This window comes from Globicephala melas, chromosome 2 (assembly GCF_963455315.2).
Source record: "Globicephala melas chromosome 2, mGloMel1.2, whole genome shotgun sequence".
Taxonomy (NCBI): domain Eukaryota; kingdom Metazoa; phylum Chordata; class Mammalia; order Artiodactyla; family Delphinidae; genus Globicephala; species Globicephala melas.
Genome location: NC_083315.2, coordinates 93,550,826 through 93,572,618, shown reverse-complemented (window position 1 = coordinate 93,572,618; position 21,793 = coordinate 93,550,826). Strand labels below are relative to the sequence as shown.

Genomic DNA, 21,793 nt, shown 5'->3' with positions numbered 1-21,793 from the left:
CGACAAAAGGAAAGCGAAGCCCAGCTTGACAGGGGTGGGGGGCTGTGCAGAGGGGCTGCCAGTTGCTCAGGGCTGGCCCTGGGCAGGTCCTTTGTACACACTCGCTTTAATCCTGCAAGGCAGGCACAGCTGTAATTTACACATGGTAGAACTGAAGGCTCAGAGAGGTTAAACAACTTGCCTAAGATCATTCAGCTGGTGGAGGCTGGAACCGGATCCAAATCCAGGTCTGGTTCCAAAGCCCATGTTTTTCCACTTCATGGGGCCTCTGCTGTGCCGCTTACTGTGTGGTCAGAATGGCTCTTTACAACCCCAAGAGGGGAAAGGAAGTCCTGACAAAAGCCGGGGGTCCCGGACGGTAACTCAGGAGGGCAGCTGAGAAGCAAGTTGGGAGTCTCTAATCCACCAACAGATCCCCTTGTATTTTTACTACACCTTGAAAAAGACAAGCTTTGCTTTAAATGGTTTTATTAAAAACTGTACCAATTGATGGGGGAAAAGATACACACACATATATGCATGTGAAGAACACAAAGCCAAATATTCTGTACAGGTTTAAAAACAATGAGTCCCCAACCCCTCTCTCTCTCCTTGTTTCTCTCCCAGAGGCAGAGTGCCTAGAACCCAGGACAGCTAACCTGGGAGGGACAAAATGCTACATTCTCACTGGGTCTCCCCCGACAGGCCCTGTGGACCCAGGGATGGGGCAGCCCACTGGGCAACGCTCACAGAGCAGGGAGAGGCACTGGCCTCCTGCGCACGGAGAGGGGCAGTGCGAACCGGAAGCCCGCAGGGCTCCGAACACCTTCCGCCCAAGAGGCTGGCGCATCTATGAAAGAGCGCGGCTTTCTCTGCAGTTCCCTCAAGGCTCGAAGTCCCCACCAGCCTTGAGGAGCCCACTGGCCCACACTGTCCCCAGGAGGCTTCACAGCCTGATGGGTTAAGGAGTCTGGCCGGGGTGGTCTGTCACCAAGGAGTCCCCACCTACACACAGAGGGACCCCGCAGGTTCCTCCGGCCTGGGCTGCAGCACTGATGTGCAGAAGCCTGCAGAGCTGAAGGGCCTGCTTCTGCGGGCTCTCACCCGCCCTAACCCCACCGCATCAGGTCCCTCAAACGAGACAAGCCAGCAAGCTCTCCACATGCTCCTTGCTGACCAGGACAGTCACAGTGGCTCCCCAGCCCCTAGTGGAGGCCCTGGCTTGATCATCCCAAATCACCCCCTCCCTGCCACGCCCAGGCCGGACCCATCCTTGGATGGGGCTGGGCCACTGGGGGCAGAGAGACAAGTCAGCTGGGCCCCTCTGAGTGCTCGGAACGTGCCTGCCACATAGTTCCCGACACAGACCCCCTCCCCTAGGGGTTTGTGGAGGGCACCGGGAGGTGGTCTTTTTCTGCCTCGGACTGAGGAAGAAAAGGCCACGGGGGCAGCTCTCCAGCAGCCCAGACTTTGAAGTGGGCAGAGAGGCCCGGCTGAGTCCTCCAACTCTCTGGGGGAGTCAGACGGGGGGCCTGAGGGGGTTCTCTCCCCAGTTCTGTCTACCGGCTTCCAGAATCCCCTACTCTGGGCTTCTGAATCAGAAGGGCTGTTTTGACCCTGAATATCAGGCTTCCCCTCCTCCAGGGCATCCCTACCGGGGAGGGAGGTTTCCAGTCCCTCTCCCACCCCCACCCTCAGCAAACCACAAAAGCTCCACAAGTCTTCTGTTGGTTACAGGTCAGGAGCCAGGTCAGACTGTCCCTCCCTCTGAATCTGATTCTCCACTCCCTAACTAGAGACAGCCAAGCTCCTGGGGGACGGGGAGAGGGAGCCCAGGGGGAGGGACATGTGTCCTGAGGTTGGACTTGAGGAATGTTCAGACCAACTCACCAGGCAGAGGGGGAAGGGGCCAGTCTAGACCACTAGGCCAATTAAAAACAGCCAGCCAGGAGGAACCTCTCTTCCTCTTGGGGCTATTCTACCTCCTGGGTTCTGGGGGGAGGGGAAGGAGAGGCGTTGTACATCTTGCCCTGGCTTGCTTAGGATAGTGAGTTAGTTCCTGGCTTCACAGAAGATGGAGACAGTGCAGTCAGATGACCCTCCACCCGGCCCCAGGCGCGACGTTCAGCTGAGCTTCTCAAACTCTGGGCTCAGTTCTCAGGACAGGCCACAGGACATCCCCCCCAGGCCCGGCAAGGTCTCTGAAGCTGATGGCTTTGCCTCGGCACCAAGGCCTGGACCATTTATTTGCTCTCTCACTCAGCTCACGTGGAAAGTCTGCGGAGAGTAGATGAAAGTGGCTGGTAGAAATAATCCTGGTTTTCTTGTGTGTGCCACTCAGAGATACACCAGCAGCCTGCCCATCACAGCCTTGGTCCAGGAGAGGGAAGAACAACACATGTCCTATGCGCGTCAAAAAGTGGTGTGGAGGCACACAGGGAAGGCTGGATTTCACGATGGTCAGCGTGTCCCAGCGCCAGTCTTCATGCCTGTTCCCTGGGTTCCTTCTTGTGAGCAGGAACCTATCTTCTTAGCAGACAAACCATGGTACACGCCCTGAGAATATAATTCTGTCCAAGAATAGGTAATACCTCCAGAACATGCAAGCAGAACAAAACCAAGGTTTATGCAGTTTGAAGTCCCTCTCCGAGCCACTGTGAGCCCATAGGGCACCTTTGTGCAAATTAGGAAAGGCACCCCTTCCTGTAAGCAGACACAGCCCTACACTAGGGCATACAGCTTAGTGAGCAGAGCACGGGCTGGATTCTAGCTTCCATTACCTTCCTCTGCAGGTGGCCTTGTGCAGTGAACAACCTGCCTGACCGTACATCAGGAAGATCAATGTGTCCTTCGACGGTAACAAAGACCTCCTCGCTGCAGAATTAGAGGAGCTTGGGCTCGTTCAGATTTGAGAGTCTACTCAGGACTCCTCCAATTTCCTTGGTAGCCCTGGGGTCTTCTCTGCCCAGGGAAGCCATCTTTTCCTTGGGCCTTGCTTCACCGTTAGCACCAATGTTAACTTTTCTCACATATGCAAAAATGATAATTTAATTTCTAGGTTAACAGATTCCCTGTGTCTTTTCAGATTCCCTGTGTCTGCTCTCAGAGCTGCCAGACTGGCTGCTTTAAATTCTCTCCATTAGTGCCACAGCAGGGAGAGAAGGGAAGAAGTTCAGAGGCATCTGTGATCCTGCTGAGTTCCAGAGCAGGCCTTTCTGGCCTGGCTGGAAGCTGAAGGAAGACAGGAAGTGTGTACCCAGCTTTGACAGTTCTGCACTCTAATCACTGTCTGTTACTCTAAAAGACACATTTCAGCTGACAAAGCCGCTGTGCTGGCTTCTTCCTGTATCCCACTAGGTGTGAGAAAGGAATGGGGATAAAAGGGAGGAGGTATGTGGTTTCCAAGGAAACCAAGGGGTCTGGGTTCCTCAAGGCTGACTCTTAGAGGTGGGATGGCCGCCTCGTTTCCCAGAGCCACCGCAATGCAATCCTGTCCCTTCCGGTGCTAGAGCGCTGCTATGGGGGGTGGGACGCCGTCTGTTGGCCGGGTCTTTCAAAACAAGAGCTGACTAAGGCACAAGCTGCTGGCTACAGCACACTGACTGGCTACTTGGCTCATCCATGGTTGACACCCAGACAGTCCCAGGCAGCCAGAGGGGGCAGTGGTTCTGCACCTCAGGACCAATCCTGGGGCTTCCGAGTAGGACCAAGTCAGACATGAGGCCTACCCAGAAGTTTGGTTCATTTTTGCGGCACATTTGAGGGGTCCATGGAGAAACCCAACCCTCCCTGAGGTCTGCTGGAGATGACAGGGGCTGGGCGAGAATCCCTGAGCCCTTGGGGTGGGCAGTGGCTGGGCCCAAGGAGAACCCAGAGGCGGAGCTGGCTGACCGACCAAGCGAAGTTGCCACACGCAGCTGGAAAGGCCCCGTCTGAGGCCCTGGTGGGTTAAAGCAGTGTGACCCGTCGGATCTGGGCCCCATCCACAGTGGAAGGCTGATGGGTTTGGTGGAACCAGGAGTCTAATCCAGTCTCCTATTTCTTAAATAAGTTCCTGTGGGAAAACTACAGTCCACTCGCCGGAGCACATCACTACCTGGTTGTCTTCAACCACTGACGACCGAAGGATCTACTTGTCCGAGCCCTTGGGAGGTCCCACATCACAGACACACCAGCCTCTACTTCAACAGTGTTTGACAAAGGGCCCCATTCCTGGTCGAGGCCCTGAACTGGGAAAGAGGTCCCGTTTGGGTATGTCTTATGTACACAGAGAGAAATTTTTAAAATAAAAACACAAAACAACAACAACTTCACAAGACACAGTGTCAGTCCTCGCCGATGTCCTTCCGTGGTGCCCCATGTGAAGAGGGCAGCCCAGCCTCACCTGGGACCCGCCCCATTCCTGTTCTCGTCTCCATTCAAAGCGAGGTTGTGCAGAAAGAGGAGGATCTGCCACCACACGCGATTTCGGTTCTGCTGGTGCTGAAAGGAAAACAAAACAAAACAGCGTAACTCCTAAACGCAGCCTTAGATGACTCCTTATCATTTCCAATCAAAGTTCAGATCCACACGTCTTGGGGCGGCACTTTAACGCCATCAGGACAGCAAACTGGGGGAGTTGGGGGAGGGACGAGAGAGTGGCGATGAGGGGGAGATAGTTGAGTTCTCCAAATACAATTGCAGTGTGAACATTAAAAAGAAAAGACCAGGCTCTTTATGCACGGTGCACAAGAGGATTAAACTTTTTCCCCTGCTTGCAGGATTTTCCAAAGTTTAGCCAAGTGCTGCTTTTAATCAGATTGGCTCCTGAGCCCCGCAAACCTCAGCTGCATGAACAACAAACTTTCTTCAGAAAGAAAGAGAAGAAGTGCCCCCCTCTCTCCCCCAGCTCCAAAGTAACACAGAAAACAAGGGGGAAAAGCGGGCGAGCCTCCATCTGCAAGTGATTTGACACTGTGAAGGTCAAAGGGTTAATCTTCCATTTAAACCACACTGCTGAGGCAGCAAAAATCTGATTTCATCCAGTGCAAACACGCACACACACAGACACACACACAGACACACACACACACTTGTGCGCCCGCCCTCTCTCCCTTCCCAGCATCTCCAGCTCCGTGCTGCCCTTTTTATAGCTGCTCTTGACAGTAAGCCATAAATAATCCCTCTTGGAGCGCTTTCCTACTGACTGGAGCCAATTAAACGTTAAGCAAGAACATACTTGAAAACAAAACAAAAACAAAGAATGCACACTACTCTCTGGAGGTTATCCCAGGTCCTACTGTCAGGCAGAGAAGCTGGGGGCAAAGGTCAGCGGTCAGTGGCTCACAGGATTGTGGCTGGTGCCCCGCCCACACAGGTACCATTTCCCAGGGGCCAGCAGAGGTCCGAAGGGCACTGAGGGGTGCTGGAAGAGGCAGTCTTTGTTCTCTCTTTATCTGCCAGGGCAGGAGGACTAGGCTGGGGCCCTCTCCACAGGGTTCTCAGTGGACAGGGGAATAAGAACCTAGTGTGCAAAAAAGGAACCAGCACAGAGGCTGGACTTGGATTGCCGCAGTGGCCCAGGCAGCAAGCACGCTTATGTGGGTGTGTGTGTGTGTGTGTGTGTGTGTGTGTGTGTGTGTGTGTGTGTGTGTGTGTGTGTGTGTGTGTGTGTGTGTGTGTGTGTGTGTGTGTGTGTGTGTGTGTGTGTGTGTGTGTGTGTGTGTGTGTGTGTGTGTGTGTGTGTGTGTGTGTGTGTGTGTGTGTGTGTGTGTGTGTGTGTGTGTAGGGGATCTGGAGCCCCTGCTGCCTTTAACTACAGCCCAGGCCCCCACCAGGCAGCTCCTAGTCAGAGAAGAAGAGGCTAGAGCAAGTCAGTGGCAGAGCTGGAAATTGAGCCCAGGGCTCCTGGATTCCCAGACCTTTGCAGGGACATCTCGCCCTGGCCTCCCTGACCTGTCCCCAGGCAACTGTGCAGGAACCTCGCCGCCAGGTTCCCTGTCACCCTGCCTGAGGCCACAAAGAGAGGAGAGATGTCAACTGAGGGTGACCTCAGGGCCCTGTCAGGTATTCCCCCCATCCCATACCTGTAGCAATAGCATTCCTCTTTCCCCTGCAGAAGGGGAGACTGGAAAACAACCCAGAAAGTGGGAGGCACGGCTCCTGCTTGGAGGGGAAGGGAAATCGGGGTATGCCACAGCGGAGGCCTGGCAGACTGCGACTGGGGAGACGGATGGCTTCCTCATGTTTTGTAAACAAAGACAAGTAAAAGGAGGACACACACCCGGCTTAACAAAATCTGGTTAGGGTAAAGCAGCATGAAAATGGACTCAGCTGCAAACCTGAAGACTCAGGCCTGCCTGCAGCAGCTGGGCACAGCACTCCCTCCTTCTGCTTCCCCTCCCCAGCTGCTACCCAGGACAGGTGCAAAGGTCATAGGGTGGAATACGAGGAAAATCCAGGAAAAGACTGGTCTCTGGGGAGGCCGGTCTGCTGGAATTCCGAGGCTCCTCGGGTGCCTGTTTGAAAAGGCCAAGTAACAATAACAACCATGATGCTAACAGTAACTGTAAATTGAGCGTGTCAGGTTCTGTGTTTTACATCCTTGCTTCTCAAAATGTGGTCCACAGACCAGCAGCTTCAGCATCAGCTGGGAGCTTATTAGAAATGTAGACCTACTGAATCAGAATGCACATTTTAAACAAGATGCCCAGGTGACTTTAAGACACATTAGAGTATGAGAAGGACTGGTCTATACACATTAAACCCCTTTGGTCCTCTCAACAACCCTATGACGCAGGTATGTATTATCATGCCCATTTTACAGATGAGATCATTCAAAGAGTTAGGTAACTTGGCCACATAGCTAGTAAGTGGCAGGGACTGGGCTAAATCCAGACCACCTGGCCCTAGGGCAATGTCCTTACCCATTACTACTATGCTCCAAGCGCCACCATATACCTTTCTTTACACCCAAGCAGACCCTCCCACCTCCCCTTCTCTAAATCGTCTCAAAACAGCTCAAGGGCCAAGGAAGGGAGATCACAACTCGATCATTTGGGGCCTGGACCAATCCCATCCCTGTATGCTTCAGTTTCTCCCCACATTCCCCTCATGGAGGCCACCTGCTGCCTGGGTAACTTCCTGGGCCCTGAGGTCTCTGGGGATGAGGCAAGGAAGCATCCTTACTCCAATCATTGTGGGCGCTGGGGAACCTAGACGCAGTTGTGGGCCAGACAGTGCTGTCAGACTGGAAGGCTGAGGTCTTGCTGGGAGACACAGACAGGCCTAGGTGCACACAGGCCCAGCCTCAGGAAGGACCTAGGTTCTGTGCCTCTGCCTGGGATAGGCCTCTGGGCTCCTGAATCATCCAGGAAGGCACTCTGGGCAGTGGGTGGCTCCCCGGGCCAGGAATCAGAGGACCTGGTAGGCTGGGGTCTCCCACCAGCCTGACTCTCCTTATAGGTGAAGTGCAGGTGTGGTATTAGACCAGTGGTTCCCACACCCGACTGCATCACAGAATCTACTGAGGTGCTATTGCAAATACAGAGTCCCCAGGTCCCACCCAGACCAACTGGGGCAGAATCTTCAGGGAAGGGGCCCAGGAACTTGTGTATTGAACATGCTCCCTGAGTGACAGTTTTTAAAAATCAGAAGTAGCATGTATTGTCTATTTTAGTCATAAAAGTAATGTAGAAAAATTGGAAAATACAAGAAATTAGAGAGGAGAAAATAAAATCACTCATGATCCTATAGCCTAGAAGAAAACATTTCATGATTTGGTATTTTCTTTAGTCTCTTTCCCTCCCTCCCACCAAAGTAATGACTTGGCCAACCCGGAGGTAAATCCTGCCCAGGTGCTTCTGAGGCAGCCAGGCCACAGACAGGCATTTGGAAACCACTGAGGTGCTTTCCATCCCTAAGGTTTGGTGATTCGGAGTTTGTCATCCACAGTTACCTTGAGGACTGTAACTCAGAGCTCCAACAACTGAATCCGGTCATCCTGGCGGAGGGTCTGGGTGGGCCTGGAGAACAGGCTGCCTAGTACAGGGTCAAGCTGGCTGCCTTGGCAGCCGTGCGACCAGCAAGAACAGGGCCTGGGAAACCACCTCTGCCCCAGCGACCCTTTCTGTGAGCACAAGCAATGCCACACATACCCCAGTCAGCCTTCTCCTGCCACAGGGCAGCCCCCAGAAGGCCCTTTTTTGAAAGGAAACCAAATTGCCACATAGCAAGAGAATCAAAGAATGCCTTGATTTTTGAGGATCAACAATAAAATATTTTTTAAAAAATTAAACAAAAGTGCCTGACTGGAAAGGAAAGAAAAAGGTCTTGAAGGGAGGCCAGGGAGAGAAACAGTTAAGAAGAAAGGAAATCAACATTCACCGAACAGAACGAGGTACACGAAGACACCGAAACACCAGAGCACATGGATCCTTCCAGGAGAGGGTGTGGGGGAGCAGGGGAGAAGGAAGGGGGAGCCAGGAACAGGTACGCTTGGCCTCTGACTCTCAGGCACCTGGCACAGTACCCAGTGCATAGACTGAGATCAGTGGGTACAAACCCCTGGCGCAAGGCTCAGCTCTCCCAGGCTGGCTTGGGACCCCTCAAAGTTTGGGAACCTGCAAAGAATGGGGGTTCCCACAATGCATAGCCAGGGTAACCTCAGGGGTAGGAGACTGGGGTTCAGGAGATAGGAAGCTGATGGGAATTTAAGCTTACACCAGAGCTCTCAAATTCAGAGCCGAGACAGTAGGACCAAGAGGTGGAAGGAAAGAATAGAGGTGAATGCCCCAAGGGAAGGGGCCCTAACGTGGTGGATAAAAAATATTCTCTTCAGTTAGGAGAGCACGACCAGGCATGAGAGATCTAGGGTTCTTCCTTCAGTCCCACTTTCCTTCTGTGGTCAGGGGATGGAGGCAGTCAGTTGACAAGTGTCTGAGTCACTCCCCCTGTGCACAAGGCACTGTAACTGAACACCCGGATCATTCGTCCTGGATAACAGGGAACACGTAGGGCACATAGTAGGTATTCAACAAGCACGCTGGACTGACTATAGAAAAGTCAGCCTTGCAAGATAACCCACTTGTCTGAAGCCAGGAACAACTGATGTCTGGCCAGGTCTAAAGATGTACTTGATGTGATAGGATCAGCCTCTTGCCTAGAGAGGCCCAACTAGTAAAAGGCTTTTTTTTTTTTTTTAAAGAGCTGGCTGTGGTGTCTGACAAGGTTGGATTACACAAATCAAACTCTGTTTCATCCCACATGGCCTCTGCCCTAAGCACAAAGAGTGTTCCCTGCCCTCCCCAGATAAGAATCTCCCTCTGTCTCTCCCCCTTCGGACCCAATTCACACCCTCTGGGGACTCTGTGTGTCACCAGTGTACCAGATGCTCCAGCAAGAGCTAATTCACCCCCAAAGAATTCGAGGAAGGAGCAAAGGTACACTGTAGCCCTGATTTAAAAGAAACTAACACACAAAATGCAAATTTACCAAACAGATAGCAATTTATATCGTCGCATACTTAAAATGCTTTCCTATTGTCTCTTTTGCTCCTCGCAAAGGTCTGGGACATAGGAAAGGCAGGTATTATTTTCAATCCCATTTTACAGATGGGGAAGCAAAGGTTCAGAAAAGTTACCCCAAGCAAGTTAGTTGGGAGAGGGTGATTCAAACCCCTGACTTCTGACTCTAGAGCTATGTTCTTTCACTAAAATATTACAGTGTGTTTATTCACATTATGAAAATGGTATTAACTGTTCAAAGAGAATCCCCACCTAACTGCTCCCCTAGTATATTTAAAGAAATTGTTTCCAGGGCTTCCCTGGTGGTGCAGTGGTTGAGAGTCCGCCTGCCGACGCAAGGGACACGGGTTCGTGCCCCGGTCCGGGAAGATCCCACATGCCGCGGAGCGGCTGGGCCCGTGAGCCATGGCCACTGTGCCTGCGCGTCCGGAGCCCGTGCTCCGCAACGGGAGAGGCCACAACAGTGAGAGGCCCGCGTACCGCAAAAAAAAAGAAAAAAAAAAGAAAGAAATTGTTTCCAGATCATTATTTAGTAAGGATACTGTGGACCAGAAAAAAAATAAACCTTTCAGAGGCAGAGCTAACTGAAGATCAAACAGAAATGAAGCTACAACTGGCCTGAAATGATAACTTCAGATCATTTTCTGAAACCATGCTCAGTTTCCTTAAAATGCAGAGTTGTATCTACCCTGCTTTACAGGGAGTTACACCCTCTGTAAAGTGCCGTTTTCCTACCTCACCTCTTCCCTTTCCCCCATTAACTCTAAACCCGCCACAGCGAGGCTGAAGGACAAAGCCTTGCTGTTGAGAACAGGAACACAGAGCTAAGGAAGACTTCAGCAAAACTCCACATAAAAGAAGTTGGGAAGATGTTTGTTTGATTCAGCAAACTTTTATCAGGTACCCAACTGAGCTAAGAGTTATGAGGCACAAAAACGAGCAAGCTGTAAGGCTTGTCCTCGATTATTTTACAGTCTGAAGGGGGGAAAAGCAAGAATGCAGATCTCAGTTTTACAGGAGGCAGAGCCAGCGTCGGGCAGCCAGTGGGAGCTCCATCAGATTCTCACCTTCCGGGCTGCGGGCTGCGTTTGCTGAGGAGCAGGGGTGCGTAATGGGGAGACCATTGTTTTAGGATCAATCAGATGTGCATGGCTCCCAGCTCAGCCACTTACCGTGTAACATGGGCATATTATCCCACTTCTCTGAGCCCCGGCTTCCAATAAAATGGGGATAATGGGGTCTCGAAGTACAAGGTTGCTGTGATGATTAAATGAGAAAAGTATATGTAAAGCATCGAGGCGGTGGCTGCCCTAGGCAGCTCCCCACTCCCTGGTGAGGACAAGGGAAACCTGGGCCCGACTGCACTTTGCTGAGCAGTTCCCTCAACACCCTCAGCTCAAAGCACCCGCCCCAGGAGCGCTATCTTCTAGGCAGGCTCATGAAGTCCTGAGGAAATCCCTGACTTTGCACTGTGAGATGGGCCATGGCAGCCAGAGGCAGCCGGGCTCAGAATTCCAGGCTGCCAAGCTGGGCAAGGGATTCTGAGACCCACGGGGCAGTCCCTTGGGCCCCGTTGGCCCACTGTCCCAGACTGCTTTTGACCTAGACACCTGAGGAATGAGCAACGTGGCAACACAGAAAAGGAAAAATAATCCTCCTTGACAAGAGCTTCCTCAGCCCAGCCAGAAGCGCTAACAGGAGGTTGAAGCCACCAGCTGCCACCACAGAAACACCAATCACTTCTCCCAGGAAGAAACGGCAGCCTGGGGCTCGCTGAGGCGAAGACAGGAGGGCTTCCTCTAACATAGGTGGAAGCCACCGGCTTCAGCCACTGGAGGTGCGGGGATAGAGTTGTGTTTGCCACCCATATCCCCAGAGCCATGGGCTGCACCTCCATGGCCTGGAGGTGGGAAGGACTGAGGCCCTTACCCAGCTTCCCCCAGGTGGGTCTGTCTCCCCCAGTCTGAGAACAGCCCCATCAAACTAATGGGCAACTTCTTAAGAACTCAGGGGGGAAGAGAGGTATGTGTGCTCTGGTCAAAAGTGAGGAAGAGGGCTTCCCTGGTGGCGCAGTGGTTGAGAGTCCGCCTGCCGATGCAGGGGACACGGGTTCGAGCCCCGGTCCGGGAGGATCCCACATGCCGCGGAGCAGCTGGGCCCGTGAGCCATGGCCGCTGGGCCTGCGCGACCGGAGCCCGTGCTCCGCAATGGGAGAGGCCACAACAGTGAGAGGCCCGTGTACCGCAAAAAAAAAAAAAAGTGAGGGAGAGGGGACTGAGGAGGGGGCTGGTCTGTTGTGGGTCTACAGGACGTTGGAGAAGGATCCCCCCACGGCTCCAACTCCCAACTTGGGGCCTTTGCAGCTGGCTGTTCTCGATCCACCCAGGACCAGTCCCTGGACAGGACAAGCAAGCTGAGCACAGAAGGCCGGACCCTCCTCCTCACCGCGCACACCGGCTCTTCTTGTACTGGTCATGGAACATGCCCTCTTGGTTGCCAGACTTGGATTAAAAGGCAAACAAGATGTTTTTCTTTATCCCTCTTTTCTAGAACCTCCCCTAAAGTCCTCCCTCCCATCACCACCCCCTCCAAGAAAAAAAAAAAAAAAAAAACAAAGCCAACCCCATCCCCATGGCTTGCCTTGGTGGGGAGGGAATGAACTGTCCGGAACTACAAGGCCCTTCTCCTGGAAGAGAGAGCAGTCAGGTGCAGGGTTGTGTGGAGAACTCAGCTCTACTCAGCCACGCTGATGACTCAGAAGCTAAATATAGTGAGCGATATAAACAGAGCCAGCCACAGAGCAAACACAGGGCCCCCAAGCCCTGGCCCTGGCTCTCACGCACAGCGCTCTCCACAGCCCCTCCCCAAGCCTCACTCTTCCCCAGGCAATGTCCCAGGGGGACCTTCCACTCCGGGGACAGAGGCTGGCTCCACAGGGACCCTTCTCACTCTAGGGAGAATCTCTGGGGCTCCCGCCCAGGGCTGTCCCATCTAGAGCCTGAACAACTTTATTAGCTATAGTCTGAGCTCCAGAAAACCACTCACCAACAAGGAGAGCATCCCAAAGGGTCAGGAAGTAGTTAGGAGCTCCCTGAACAAAGGATTCAGGCTGCTGGCGGAGAGGCCACTAGTTAATAAACCATGTAAACACCACCTTGGGTACAACTTCCAAAAGAACTCCCAAAGAACAAAATCCTAAGATCATCTTTTAACCCATTTTCAAGTGTTAAACTGTCCACACATTAATAGTTATACATATTATAATTTCCAAAGGGCTTTCACATCAACTCTACAAGATGAGTATGAGAAATCGAGGCTCGGAGAAGTTAAATGACTTGCCTGTGAACACAGAACTCATAAGTGACAGAGCTGGGATTTGAACACGAATTTGTCTCTAAGTCCAGGATCCTTTCTGTGATCTTGCAACTAAAGATGGTTTCAACTGAGTGGCTGAAATTTTTCTCAGATGTCATTTTCCAGAAAGTCTAATTATTATTCAGGGAATTTCCAAATCTGATTGTTCTGAATGGAGCCACTCCTGGTCCAAGTGAAAAAGCCACTTCCAACATGAAGAATTCCAATAATCCTGTAGCTTTACTCACACAACTGTCTACAGTAGTCACTTTTTCCTTTTTTCTTTTTTTTTTAGGATTCTTGGCTTCTTAACATTGCCCGGAAACATCCCACAACTTTCAAGATGGCGCCATTGGGACAGGAGACTCTCCTAAGGGGATGGGACACCAGCTTCTGTCCCCTCTTCGGCTCATTGTGGAGGAGACCACGGCAGGTGGAATGGAGAGAAGCTGGGACTCACCTTCTGGCCAGAGCATCCCTTGAGCTCAGGGAGGAAGCAAACCTGTACTGCCATCTTCCCTGTAGAAGCTGGGCAAACAAGAAACACCAGGGCCCTCTCACAGAGCCAAGGTCAAGGTAGGCCACCGTCAGCAGACCACCAGAGGTCACCTGCTACGGCTGGGCAGCTCACAGAAGATCAAGGAGGAGAATCTTTCACTCCTGACCCAGGCAGAAGAAGTTGGGGGTGTGTGACCAGGTTTGGAAAGGCTTTTACCTCCATTCACTCTGCTTCAAAGTCTCTTGCTGCTTTGGAGACCCAAAGCGCTGACAGCAAGCACCTCACCGGCACTGATTTTCTGCTTCCAATTCCTTGCCCAGAGAAACCACCCTAAACAGGTGGCTGACCTGAACTTGGGTAGCCAGGCTAGAGCTCCATCCAGCAAGCTCCTTGAGAAACATGCTGGGGGGGCTAATGGCCCACAAAAACATGCACCATGTTGCCTCTAGAGTCATGCTGATGCACTCACTTTGCCATAAAGCCATCCTACAACACACTACCATTATCACACCCTTCCCTGTGCTCCACATCTCCCAGGGAGAAGGCTTCCTCTCATACAGAAAAAGAGTAACTAAGGTCCCTAACCAGGGACAAAAGGCAGGAGTTCACATTCCCTACAGGAGTCGGGAACCCACGGCCATGGTCTGGCCCTGGGACACCAATCCCAGACGTGAGGAGAGAGGAGATGGCCAGGCTCCTACAACCTTCTTACTGCCTTTTGGGTTGTCTTTCTTGGTTATCTAAACTCAGCCCACAGTGATGGAGATTGACCACTATTCTCCTAGGAGAAATGTACAAGGCCAAGACCCACAAGTGAACAGCTTTGACGCTGATTTCTCTGGACGGGGTAGGTAGAAGGGAGCTCACGGAAGGCAGCTCTGCTCAGGGACCAGCTGGACAGGTGGGGTGGGAAATGCACTGTGAACTGACAAGAACAAATGTGGGGGACAATCAGGATTATAGAGAGAAAGAAGAAAACAAGCATTAAAGAATACCTACTGTGTGCCTGGAACTCTCGTAGGTATTTTCTCACTGAATCTTCACGATCAGATTCTCTGGCATTAGGTCTAATTTACAGAAGAGGAAACAGGCTCTGCCAGAGACTTCCCGGTGGCTAGTAGGTAGCAGAGCTGGCATTCAAACCTGGGCCTTCTGACTTTGTATCTGAAGCCTAGAGACTTAACCCTAAATTACTTCCATCCCAGTGCCTCAGTCTCCTTGTCTGCAAAGATGAGGGGAAGGAATAGGGAAAGAAGATGAAGGATAAGAATGTAAGAGTGACAACAGTATTGTGTAGATACGAAATATTTAGACATTAGTTTATATCGTAATCAAGTTCAGAAATGACTCATTTCTTAAAACTAGCTGCTAAAAGGTCCTACACGTGCCAGCTCTCCATCTGCCCATAGCCATTACCCCAGCCCTTCCCACAGGATGAGCTTCTAGGGAAGTGAGCAGGGACAGCAGGGAGGAGGGGGCTAAAAGCAAGAAGACTCCAGTGGACAAAAAGCCTGGCTCTTTGCAATGGAAAGTTTGGGGAAACCAGCTCTTGGCTAGAAAGGCCTCGTTGGCCAGCCTCCTGCCACTGCACGGTAGGAGTAGGTAGCTGGCAGGATGGTGAGGGGCCCAGGGAAGTCAGGAACCAGTAGGAGGTGAGGTGCAGAGCAGGGGAGACTCTCCTCCAGTTCTCCACTGCCTCTGCCCCTCCTCCTCCCCAGCTGGAAGGCTCTGGCTAAGAGGACAGCACCTTGTATGGAGTTGAACCAGGCCTTCAAAGAGACAGCCCTGGATGGGGGTCAATGATGGCAAGCAGCAAAGAACACGGTCAGACCTGGGATCAGGGCCAGTTTCTCCTGTGCGGAACTGAGTCAGGAAGAAAGGGCCCTGGGCTGAGTTCTGGTCCTGTGCCAGGGCTCAGCTGGGCAAGGGAGGCCTCCCAGCCTGCTCCCAAGCCCACAGGGGCTCACCCGTGGATGGCTGAACATTCTGGAAAAGAACTGTTGAGAGAGATCAGGGCTATTGGGAACGCAGAAAACTGCCTCCCAGATAGTTCTCCAGATGAGCCTGGGAGACCCACAGTCACCGTGTCCTCTATCAGCTGCAGCCCCGGGACCGGAAGCTGCGAGCTCAGGCCAACCACAGGCCTACACAACCAGGGCAGAGTGAATGGACAGGAAGAAGGCCAAGAGGCAGAAATCAAGAATCAAGAGTGCATCCACACATGGACTGAAGGGGAAACTCTAAGGCAAGTTTCCACAGAAAAATCAAAGGAGCGAATAGGGGCTAGAGCTTGGAGCCAGAGGAGGTGGCTAGGCTGCCTTATTATCTAAGCATAGAGCCACCCTCCCTTCCTGAGGGCCTGGGAGAGCCACCAGGACCAGGTATAGCCCCAAGTTTCCCTAAGAACCCCTTGGCAGGGGCACTCACCATATCTAACCCCAGATGGCCTGTTCTCAGGAAATCCACAGTCAATTTCTCTTCCCCCTGGTGCTGGCCAAGTCAAACCTTCTATTACCAATAGCTGTCCTCTGGTCACCTGAGGTTCCCCATCTAACCTCAGGGTCTGCCCAATCATGGTGGATTATTTATTCTCTTGATTTCCTGATATACAGTCAGATATAGACTTACACATGCGCGCGCGCACACACACACGCACACACAGCTGACTGGGCCAGGGACACTGTCCCACAGGTAGCGAATGTGTTCACTTCCAGGTGGTGTGGCTTCGCTTCAGCAGTGGTTGTACTAGCAGGGATCCAGCCTCAGGCTCCTCTCCCCACCTTGGCAGCCATCCAGAAAGTCAGCCCAGAGAGGAAGGGTTAAGTGCCCGGGGCGGCCCAGACAGCGGCTGCAGAGCAGGGCAGCCTCCAGCCCATGGCACGTAGGGCTCCTCCAGCACGAGCCCGCCAGCCGCCGCCTTTGTTGATGGGCTCTGCCGCATGCTCCACTGACACGCGATGCTCCGCCCTGGCGGGGCTGGTGCCAGGCTGCCGGCCAAGCGCCCGGCCCGGCCGAGCGCCCGGCCGCTGGTCTGGAGAGACTCTGAGGTACACACTCCAGAGTCCCAGGCCCCGGTTCCCAGGCAGAGACAATGAGAAGCGGCCTCCCCAGCTGGAAAGTGTCAGGTTACAACCGGTTCCACCACTTTCCCCAACTCAGGCCCATCCCCGGCCTTGGTTACCCACTTTACACTGCACCGCAGCCAGGCACCCCCCGACTGTCCAGTCTTCCTCAGCACCCTGAAAATCTTCCCCTTAGGTCTGTAAGGAACCATCTCCCACCCCTGGCCTCAAGAAGAGAGAGTCTGTCAATCAAGGCTGCAGAAAGCTATCCCATCCCCTGGGAGGGATCGTAGCATCTCCCTGGAGCCTGAGCTGAGAGTGGGCAGATAAACAACTTGTATCTCAGAGGTGAGGGCAAGAGTGCTCATCCAGTCAGGCCCATCCAGTCCACGAGAATCACAATAGCATGAGGCCAAAACTCTGGGACCTTATCCCTGGGGCCTGGCAGAGACAGAGCTGCTGAGGCAGGCCCCAGCCCCCCAGCCCCAGCAGACGCACCCCCCCACCCCCCCACCCCCGCCGAAAGTCCCCCATGCCTACTTGCTGCATATGAAGCCGATGGAACTGGTCTGCAATGCGCTGAAGTTTTCGGGCAATCTGTACCTCTGCTCGATGTTGCCACTGCCCTTCAGCGGGCTGCTCACCAAGGGGCAAGCCTGCAGGGAAACCGGCAGGGAGGGGGAGCCGGTAGCCGGCATTGCCTGCAAAGACAGAGGGCCCACATCTCAGCATGCTTCACAGCTGCCCCATCCTCCCCATGCCTGCCACTCCTGGCCGAGACCTGGGGCCAAGGGTAGACCCTAGTGTGGGAAAGGAGAGGAACTTAGTCTGCCTTTAGCAGGGCACTCTGCCAGACGTGGACAGCCTGACTTGTTTGCCGCCCAAGAGTGTGAAAGCTGCTGTTGGAGAAGAGAAGGGAATGGTCCCAGCCTTGCCTTCAGTCCTCCATTCACCGGCAGTGCCATGGCAAAGGTAATAGGTGTGGGTGAGCTTGCCAACCTTCTGTCCTTATTTACCCAGCTACGCTTGACCACAGTTTATTATTTATTACCCTCATATAGTAGTAGCAGGCTGAAGCTCTTCTCTGGAAAAGCACTGGAGGCAGCTCTCCAGAGTTCCTGGGTTGAGCAAAGCAAGGGGACAGAGAACGAGAAAGGCAAAAAAGTATCTTCGCTTTTTAGTGCAGCAGAGGAAGGCTGGTCTCAGGCCTTGAAGCTCTGGGCAGTGGCACAAAAAAATACGGAGAGAGGACTCCTCTGAGGCACAGATTAGCCAAGTTCCTTTCTGGAGGCAGCCCCGGCCAGACCTCTAGACCTGCGCTCCTCACTTACCAAGAGCTGCCACTAGGGGCGCCCGCCGGCCTGCTCCCGTCTTTCCCTCTTCCCCGCCTGCCTTATCTATCTTCTCAGACTCCTGCCAGGACTACTTTGCCAGAATTGTCCTATAGGGCAGCTCCCCCTGGGAATAACTGCAGCGTCTCCTCAATCTGCTCCGTCAGACACAGCAAGATAGCCTCCAAACCTCGGCCCTCTCTCCAGAAGCTTTGTGCTAAATGAAGAAAACAGACTGAGTGTCTAACCCTGCCCTTTTGCCAGAGGAAGGCAGATTGCTCATAAAACCAACCACTGAAGCCCACAAATGAAGGGGTCTTGTCTGATTGAGCCTTGGAAACAGCCCCTTTGGTGGCACTGAGCCCAGGCAGGCCCAACCTCTTTCTCCAGTTCCCCTTCCAAGCACAGAAAGTCCCAAGTGACAGCTGGGGGCCACCTTCTGCCTTCAGGAACCTACCCTCCCAGAACAGGCTGGGTTTTTCCCTTCAGTGTTAACAGCGAGTCACAGATCCCCCAGCCTTCCCCACGCAGCGTTAGCCACTTTACAGAAGGTACATCACTATCACTACACAAAGGGCTGGGCCACACAACAGGCCACAGGATGTAAAGGCCGAGACCCAGGTACCCTTCTTCCAACCCAAGGAGACACCATGGACCCAAAGATCCTTCCAGAAAGGGACAAAAGAGCAGAAAGAATGGCAAGGCAATCTGCCCTGCTTGGGGCCTGAGGAGCACAGGTGAGGAGCAGTAACAAGCAGAGAAGCAGCAGGTGAGAGCTGAAGAATCGATAGCCCTTGCTGCTCAATTTGGGGAAGGAAATAGCAAAGCGCAGGTTTGGGGAGGGAAAGTCCCCTCTTTTCCCCCAGTCTCTAAGGGAGGAGTCCTGAGGCTAAGAGCACTCACCATAAAAGAGTCGCTGGGGTTCCTCAGTCACCCCACAAGGCAGCATGACACCCTGGCTTGGGGAGGCTGGACTGAGAGTCTGGGTAGCCTTGTCTTCCTGGCTGGTGGGTCGAAGCCCAGGGCCACAGCAGTGCGTGAGAGGGAAGAGCTGCAGACGGCTGAGGGGGCAGTCCAGCTGGCTCTGGGCAAACAGGTCAGCAGAGAGCAAGCTCCCAGGCTGGGTCCCCGGCTCCCCATCCTCTGGCTGGAACACATCATCCTCCAGCTCCTCCACACACTGGGGTGGCTCCATCTCCCCTGTTAGGGTGCAATGCAGGCATCCGGGAGGCTGCCCCCACCCAGGCTATACCTGGAAGGACTCCCCTCCCCTTCCTTCTCTCCTGCTCCCCCTTCTTACGTGGAGAAGTGGGGTCAGGTACTGACGCCAGGCAACCCTAGAGCTAAAGCACTGCCAAGGGTGACACTGCCCCCTCATGTGGGCTGCCTCGCAGTTCTGAGACTCTCCACGCTTCCTCCCTGGGCCCACTCAGAACCACCTTCCCTCCCCTCGGCCTCTTCTTCTAACCCAGGCTGGTCACGGTCATGCAGTTTGACTGCTATCGACTCTGAGCCATAGAGGGGTATGATCAGCTGCTACAAGCACGCAGGTACCTGGAGAAATGTCAACAAGACTAGCCTCTATGAGTAGCTGTGGGAGGGCAGAGGGCGCTGTGACTGGCTGTACACACAGTGCTCACAACACACACACGCACACTCACTCACCGGCCTGAGGAGTAACCACCAAACTCTCATCTCACTCTGAGCTGAGCTCCGGGCTCAGCAGCAAAAAACAAAAGCCAGCAGTCCTAGGGTGGCCAGGTTCCCTCCAAACCTGCTAAGCCCTACCCAAGACCCTAGTCTCCACCCACTGCTTGCTCAACACAACAAACAGGCTGAACGATGTGGTAAGAGTGTGTCCTGGGAGAGAGAGCGGAGAAAAACCCAGGTTAGTCATTGCAGCTGCCTTCTCAGCAGAGTACAGCTGTCTGCCCACCACAGCTTAGCCTAGAGGGGAGGTCCAGCATCCAGCAAAGCGGCCAGCCTACCCCAGCTCAGTCTACTCACTAGTCTCCACAACTTCAAATCTTCCCCCACAGCCTACCACTCCTGCCAGCGCTGAACCTGAGATTCGTACAACCTGCCTCACAGAAGGAAGTGAAATTTAGCCCTCTGTCTGTGACCTCACTCGCCGCCTAAACTCCTCAGGTTGTTGACATGAGTTTCTTGCTGATAAAGAAGTTCCACTTGCTCCACCCGATGGCTCTTGGAAGTCTGAGCGTGGAGCCACGCAGCATCTTGAGCTCCCAAGCCAACCCCTTATACACACACCAGGAACCCCTTAGGGTCCCTGAGGCAGCCAGAAAAGCAACCACCTGAATGGTTAAGGATACAGAGAGACAGTGTTTGTCATTGCCAGAGTCAATTAGAGGTCCCCTGGGAATTCTGTCTCCCAGTCTCTCGCCTTTGAAGAACAAGCCAAATGGTCTGTGGGTTGGTAAAGTATTTAAGGAAGCTCAGTTAAATTCAGAAATCTTGGCTTTCTCAAATGCGAGCTCTCTCTGAAGTGCTTGCTTCAACCCTCTCTCCATCCCATCCTGTCCTTGAGCTATCTATGGTCCCTATCCTGCCCTCTTCCCTGGACAGCGAGGAGATGCCCGCTTGGATGGCAAAACAGGCACATGGTATTCTTTGGACAGTGTTTCCCAAAGGGGAGTGAGAGAACTACACTTTATCAGTACCAGGAAACAAGGTTTCCCGCTGAAAGGGCCAAGTGCTGTCCTGCCCGTCACCTGGCAGGGGCTCCCCTCCTGCCCTTCCACCTCCTCTCTGCAAGTTGGCAATCCCAACCTAAGATGGGGCCCTCCAAAGCCAATCACAGTCAGGAGTCATTGTCTTGGGTTTTCCTTTGAAGCCTATCACCTCCCCCACCCGCTCCCAGCAAAGCCCCAAATTCCACCCTTGCCTGGACTGGACAGTGGGGGAGGTGCAGCCAGAGGGTGTGGCTCTGCAAGCCTGAGGGGGACCCTTCCCACTATCCACAGGAACTGCAGGTGGCTCTTCTGCAGGTGGGAGCCTCTGGACAGGTGCTGGACAAGGTCAAGTGTAAACTGAGATACAGTAAAGAGACCTTCTTCTCCCCTTCCCCTGAGCTGAAGAGGTGGTGTGCAAACCGGCAGGAGAAGGGCACTTCCTAAGTACACTACCAGGGAAGTCTTTATTCCTAGCAAGGAGATCTAAAGCCTGCTGGAGCCGTCCCAGCCCTTAAGGACTCTAACAGGGATGCTGAACTCAGACTCCTTCTCCTAGAAGAAGCAGTAGCTAGACATTCTGAACCTCGACGAGGGCTAAAATCTGGGAACGCACACATATACACACACACACACACACACACACACTCTCTCTCACGCACTCACACAACACACAGCAGACCTGGGTGACTCCAGGAGAGAATCTCGGCCTCCGAGTCGTGATGCCAGGGCTCCGCGCCAGGGTCCAGCGTGATGAGCACTCGGGGGCTTGGCGCCCAAACTCAGTTGGGAAGGAGGGAAAAAGCCCGGCTGTTAAGGAGAGGAGCCTTCAGACTCCGCAGGGATGCAGGACGTCCCACAACTCCCTGCCCTACCCCAAAGTCAGATCCAGAGGCCGGGCCATTCTCGAGCGCCCAGGTCTGCTCAGCAGTGCACCGCAGGTTCCCCTGCCCACCTGGACCCAACTCCTTGGAGTCTCAAATGCTACTACCCCCACGTTCCTTCGTGGAGCAGCGCACTTAGATGTGGGTTTTGTACCCCGTTCCCATACCCCAGCGCCCCAGTCCATGGTCACTCTAGACGCCCGCAGCCCAACCCTTCCCGGGCCCCCACGCGCAGCGCGATCCTCTCCCCACTTCCCCAAGGAGGTGCGATCCAACACCGCCCGGCCCCCTGCCGCCCGGACGCTCACCGGGCTGCGGCGGAAGGCGGGAGGCGGGAGGCGCAGGCAGGGGCGGCGGCGGCGGCAGGCGGGCTGGCGCGGGTGGAGGCCACTCTGCACCGCGCGGTATTGTTTCCAAAATACGCCCGCTCGGGGCATCCCGCAAACAGCTGATGAGGCCCCGCCTCTGGCGCGTCACACCGACGGCTGGCC

At 53.8% G+C, this 21,793-nt stretch overlaps 1 protein-coding gene across 1 annotated transcript; it reads right to left on the bottom strand.

Moving 5' to 3' along the window:
- Nucleotides 1-462: 462 nt before the first annotated feature.
- On the bottom strand, nucleotides 463-21,713 carry BMF (Bcl2 modifying factor). The gene is made up of 5 exons (XM_030842936.2): nucleotides 21,611-21,713; nucleotides 21,101-21,228; nucleotides 18,632-18,928; nucleotides 16,938-17,098; nucleotides 463-4,461 (listed from the first exon to the last, which is right to left on the bottom strand). Exons 3-5 carry the CDS (start codon nucleotides 18,921-18,923, stop codon nucleotides 4,360-4,362), a joined length of 555 nt encoding a protein of 184 aa, XP_030698796.1. The 5' UTR covers nucleotides 18,924-18,928; nucleotides 21,101-21,228; nucleotides 21,611-21,713; the 3' UTR covers nucleotides 463-4,359.
- Between the last annotated feature and the right edge of the window lie 80 nt (nucleotides 21,714-21,793).